Source organism: Euprymna scolopes, chromosome 14 (genome assembly GCF_053919585.1).
Source record: "Euprymna scolopes isolate OS-2025 chromosome 14, ASM5391958v1, whole genome shotgun sequence".
Classification (NCBI taxonomy): domain Eukaryota; kingdom Metazoa; phylum Mollusca; class Cephalopoda; order Sepiida; family Sepiolidae; genus Euprymna; species Euprymna scolopes.
Window position 1 is genome coordinate 23,351,319 of NC_136495.1, and position 6,149 is coordinate 23,357,467.

A 6,149-nucleotide genomic window follows, 5' to 3' on the forward strand; every position below is an offset into this window, starting at 1 on the left:
GCCATCATTAACCGTGAGAAATACGGTTGAAATTTAAACATTTATTTTTGGAAAATGTTTTTAACATCTATTAGAGTGATCTAATCATTATATGATCTGCACATACAAGCTAATCTGACCGACTTTATTTCAGCTGAAAGTGCTCAATGATAAAAAACAAGTTTCTTAAAGGGTCTGACGTTATATTGGTTTCCTAGAAGTAAATCCAGTGAAACTCATGTGATTATTAAAGAGTCAGTGTCGATTTTTGCAAGTCATCGTATCGGTTGAATTGACTTTGCCTAATTTTAATGTTCCGAACTTCCGGTCACATCATGGAGTAGGGGCAAGACGTCAGATTTTCTTTCACTTTCTTTTCTGACTTTGTGTCACGTGTTCGAGCCTGCCTGCCTACTACCACTTTTTTTTTTTTTTGCTCAACACACATTTCCAAACACCTAGGCAATGCCGGGTACCCAGGCTAGTATAATACTAAAATAATGTATTTTTGACAATTTAATCATTTCTAAATCGTATTCAAATAAAGAGGATACACAAAGGCATTATAGTTGTTTCTGTTTCAAGGCAGTGTTAATTTTAAGTTGGTACAATGAACGTTAAGATTTCTTTTTAAACACTAGATTATCTTCAGGACAAAATTTTTGTAGATGCCTATATGTATATATCAAATGAAATCAAAATAAAATAAATAGGATATATCTATAGTGTATATTTCATGTTAGGACATGGATCCAACATGTGAAGAAGAGGAGAGAGTGCACAGCTGGAAGATCATGAAAATCTAATTTATAAAACTCACTATGTCTGTCTGTCTCCATATTTTCAAACTCTATCTCTTCCGAAACTAAAACTCACAGAGCAGTGCTAGAAGCCTCAAATTAAAATTGAAAAAAATCCTTATACATTTTGTACATTCATCTTAGTTTATTTTTAATCAGTTCATATGCGTGTCACGTTGGTTCAATGGTAACGTCATCAGCTTTGAATGTTACAGTTTTGCTTTCAGTTTCGATTCTAGCTGATGGCACCCAAATACTTTTCTTTTTTACTTTTGAAATTACGACTTTATAATAATATATACGAAATCGACAAATTAAAATATATTTAAGCATATTTTATGACCGGGCAAAGCCAGGTGTCCCCAACACCTCCAACCCCTGCTAGTGAATAAATAAAAAACAAATTGTGCTTCTTTTTTTTTTTTTCTTGGCACATGTAACTATGACTTCTTCTTTTTCTTTTTCTTCTCGCACTCTTCCCCCCTTTGAAAAGGCTGAGCTTGAGTACAAATTGTCCACCATAAACAAAGAATCTTCGCTTGATGTCACAATTTCCCATAGATGAATGCACAAAAGGAAATGTTATAAAATAAATGTGCTTTGTTCCTCTTTCTTTACAAAAGGACCTTTTTCCTTTTCATTTGAGGAGGGAGGGTGAGAGTATAAAGAGTATAGCCTTGCAAGAAGGATACTCTCTCTCTTGCCCTTTATATCTATAATGGGAATTTATTATAAATTAATTTATTGTACAAATATATTATTAATGCTATTTTTATTTTTTCTGGAAATGAATTATTGTTCGTGCTGATTTAAGTCTTGCATGGAGAAGAAGGTAGAGGAGGTGAAGCACTTAAATGAGAAAGAAAAGGAGACGAGTGTAGGAATTAAGCAAAAACATGTCGTCTTTAACACTTTATTGCATTGTTACAAATGCGCACGTGTACACAGTGATAGCGCAATCTCTCAGAACCCTTAAGCCAGCTATGGCTTCCTCTCCTTCAGAAGTGATAATTTCAGCAATACTTGGGAGGCCTCCTTAGTTTTAGATTTAGTCACCATAGTAAAAATGTTGTTGAAAAAATTATGAAAGCAATCATTTAATAAGAAATCATAAAAATGAATAATTAATTAATTCACACTCGTTTTTCAAATAAATATGCAAAGTAGTTAACTGAGTCTATTAAGAAGTTTGTTTTGATAATTTTTAAATAGAAAAGATAGACTGCCTGAAAGTACTTCCTTCAAGCTCCTAGGCTTAACATTCATAGACAACATGAATTGTCGAATGAAAAAACTCTTAAAAAACTCTTTCAGCAGAAAGCTCTATTTTTATTGCCAAAATATGTGCCATCGACCTCGCACTCAGCATTCTAGAAAAAGATAAGCATAGGAAATTCCTAATTCTTTCCGTTTTAACATTTCTGAATGACAAAAAAGTTGAAAACCCTCTAATCATCAAACTAACAAACAGAATTGATTCATAATCTGAACACAGAGAAATATTTATATGTTGGATCCCAAGTCACATCGGGATAAGAGGAAATGAAAGAGCCGACTTAGCAGCCAAATCAGCTCTAAACTTGAATCCAGATACAATAAACGTACCATATACTGACTTCAAACCCAAAATTAATCAATTAATTCACGCAAAATGGCAACGACAATGGAATAACAACATAACAAATTATACCAAATCAAACTCATACTGGAAAAATGGAGACAAACTCCCCCAAAATCCAGAAAAGAACATGTCATTATAACTAGAATCCATATTGGCCATACAAAACTCACACACTCCTTCATTCTAAAACAAGAACAACGACCACAATGCCCGTTCTGCCAGAAAACTTGCACCATTAAACATCTTTTCGTGGAATGTAAAGCTCTAGATAAAGCTAGAAAACAATATCTCAAATACAACAGCATAAAGAAACTTTTCGAAAACAACTGTCTAGATGAAATATTATTCTTTTTAAGAGTAACAAGGATCTTTACAAAAATATAAATTACTCTCTGAAACAACCCAACTAAACCTTATGAATGAATATTTGAGGATATAAAAGACTTAAAAGAAAAAAGAGAAAAAAGAGATCGTTAGATATTAAAACAAACAAAACTATTGAACTAATCAGAATAGATAGATACTTGAAGACATAAAGTTCTTTGAATACATATTTTTTTTTTTTTTTAATTCTGGGTTTGGCATTTAATAACCTGAAAAGGGTTGATATGCCGTTAAACAAAACCAAAACCAAACAACATGAATTGGAACAAATACATTGAGGTAATTGCCAAGGCTGCTGCAAGGAAAGTGGTCTCCCTCTACCATGCTAAAAGGTTACTCACACCTGAGAGTATCTTGTATCTCTACAAGGCTACAGTTCGCCCATGCATGGAGTATTGTTGCCATATCTGGGCTAATGCATCTGCCACTAGTCTCTCACTCCTAGACAGGGCTAAAAAAAAAGAGTTCCCAACCTAATAGATCCTGAACTATTAACTAAACTCCAACCTCTGTTCCATTGCCAAATGGTGGCATCCTTTTGCCTGTTTTATAAGTATTTCAATGGCAAATGCTCTGACAAACTCAAAGCACTAGTACTCCCTTGATGATAATACCCTTGACAAACCTGACAAGCAGCAAAATCCCACCCCTACACTGTAGAGATCCCTAGATGCCGTAAACATTCTACTCAAATAGCTTTTTCCCTTGGACTGCTGCACTTTGGAATTCCCTTCCAGGCCCCTGCTTTTCTGGCTGTACTGACATGCAGAAATTCAAGTGTAATGTAAACTGACATCCCGCTACCCAACTCCCTAAACAGTATCTCTGCAAATCTGGTCCCAAACAGTAGCTCCGTATAACTAAGTGGCTCTGTGCCTTGTTTGGGGTGAAATGACAAAATATATTTCTGTGGAAATATGCTTTATTTCCTTATAATATATACCAATCCTTATTTAAGAAGCTGAATGTAATTACAGAGCAACATAGTGAATGAATGACAAAATCCGAAAATTGAAAGAAGAGCTGTAAATACCTTATACTATGTTTACATTACACCATTTTGAATTACTTTTTGGATTTTAATCATGTAAAAATGCACTTTATTTCCTTGTGATGGATTGATTATTGCTATTTCTTTTGATGAGTTAAGGGCAAAATAAATTCACTAATTGATATAATAATCAAGTGATTGATTTTGTGCTATGAAACAGATACTGTCAAGAATTGTAAATGTCAACTGAATTAAAGGAATAAAATTGTAAGATGGTCAACATCATGAACTTTAGAATATCGACTTTTGTCATTCATTCACTAATATGTGTGTGTGTGTATATATATATATATATATATATATATATATATATATCTCGATTTGAAGTTCAATATACTTTTTTTCTTTTTTTTTTTTTTGCTGCATTAATATTCAGTTTCCCTTGTTCTATGTAGCTAAAATGATTTAAGAACTTTAAAAACATTTAATTTAATTTTCTATGTTTATTACTTTTAGCAAATCAGGTGCAAACCTTTTATAATATTTGCTAATATTTTCCTTCGAAGAGATGTATAAATATCGAAAACTCATGGGTTAAGGAAATATATTTTACTAAACTGTATTCTTTGTCTTGCATACAATAAAATTTCTATATTTGAAATTAAACTTTTTCAAATCACAAATTTTAAATTCCTAAATTATGATATATATATATATATATATATATATATATATATATATATATATATATATATATGGTGTTGTTCCAAAAGGATCAGGTATTTTCTGTATGAAATCTCTAGTTCAGTGCAGAACAGAGCATACATAAGGGTTAAAAGAAAAAATCCAACACAAACTGGGCTAAGTTTGTGTTGGGTTTTTTCTTTTATTATATATATTACCAAATTAAGCTTATAGCAACTAAGTTGTATGTTCATTTCATTCCTGAATGAAATCATGAAGTTAATTGCTCATCTAAGCTTTACTCATATATTGTGCACCGTCAAAGTAAATTCTTAAAATATATATGCATAATAGATTATTCGAGTGTGTCCAGAAAGAAATAAGTTTTCGCAAGTGTTCACATTTCATGTGGAAAAACAAGGACCTAAAACTCAATGTTTTGCCCAACTGTTATGTGGACTTTTTCAAGAGGGAAAAGCTAAAAGTGTCAGAAAACAAGAGAATCTGTAAATTAGGTGAATATACAATATGTTAATTGGGATATAATAAATTTAAATTTATGTTGAGCAAAATGTTGACTTTTTTTTTTTATTTTAACACATACAGTAGGATTTATTTTACCCTTTTATTATCACTAGTATTCAAAATAAATTCTTTTTTAACTTTCTGGTTTGAGACGTTTTCTTTCTTTCTTATATTTTTCTTTTTTTAACTTCACCGATTAGGATGGTGTTTCATATAAATATTAGTGTGAACAGCAGTGAGTGATAATTTTTTTTTTTTTTTTTTTTGTCATTTAATTTATTGAATAAATGCTGAATTTTTTTTTTTTTGTCGTTTAATTTATTGAATAAATGCTGAGGATATTTCTACTTCCAATAAAAAGGTTTAAATTAAAACTAATCCTCTCTTTTTTTTTTTTCTTCCAGGTGCAAAACATTCCCCAAAAAGTTGGAGTTGTTCCAGAATTGGATCTGATCAATATGGAACTTTCTAAAGAGACCTTGGATACAATGTTGAATGGCCTCTACAAAATCCAGGACCAATTAGCATTGATAGCAAAACAAGAATAAAAAATAAATTGGTTGTTTAAATCATTGGTGCATTTTTACACCAGCTTTTCTTGTAAAAAAAAAAAAAAAAAAAAAAAAAGAGATTAATTTAGTCTAGAGTTTTTATTTTGAATCTAGTCGATTCGTCTTCCAAATTCACAACAATTCTCAAATCAAATTCTTCATATTTATTTTACTAAAGCATATTTTATACCTTTTTTTTTTTTTTTTTTTAATTATTAACGTCATCAAATTATTGCCCTTTGTTTAATTTCGATTAAAAATTTAAATGGAATTTTTAATAAAATAAAAGATACCGAAACGAAGAGGCATAATCTAATTATGTAAAATTGTCTCAGATTTTCAAAACCTAAGGACCTACTATTTAAAAAAAATAAAATCGATATTTGATTCTATCTAGCTTTTTGTTTTCTTTCATTTACTATTGATGCATATCATAAGAACACTAAAGTTTAATTGCATTTAATTTTTTTGCAAATAAAACTTATCTAACTTGCATTTTATTTTTGGGGGAAAAGGGAAAAATGTTTTCTTTCAGCAACAAATCTCCTCACCAGCAATAACGCACAAGCGCATGTTTGTTGTGTGTCCCTTCATGTTCTCTCGTTTAAAATTTA

General features: G+C 30.9%; 1 protein-coding gene across 1 annotated transcript in view; it reads left to right on the top strand.

Annotated features, from left to right (window-relative positions):
• The window catches only part of LOC145292908 (COMM domain-containing protein 9-like), a 179,328-nt gene extending 173,401 nt beyond the window's left edge, over positions 1–5,927 (top strand). Inside the window, exon 6 of the mRNA XM_080139049.1 lies at positions 5,389–5,927. Coding sequence (XP_079995175.1) covers positions 5,389–5,532 — 144 coding nt within the window. The 3' untranslated portion in view covers positions 5,533–5,927. The remainder of the gene's footprint in view (positions 1–5,388) is intronic.
• Positions 5,928–6,149: the final 222 nt, after the last annotated feature.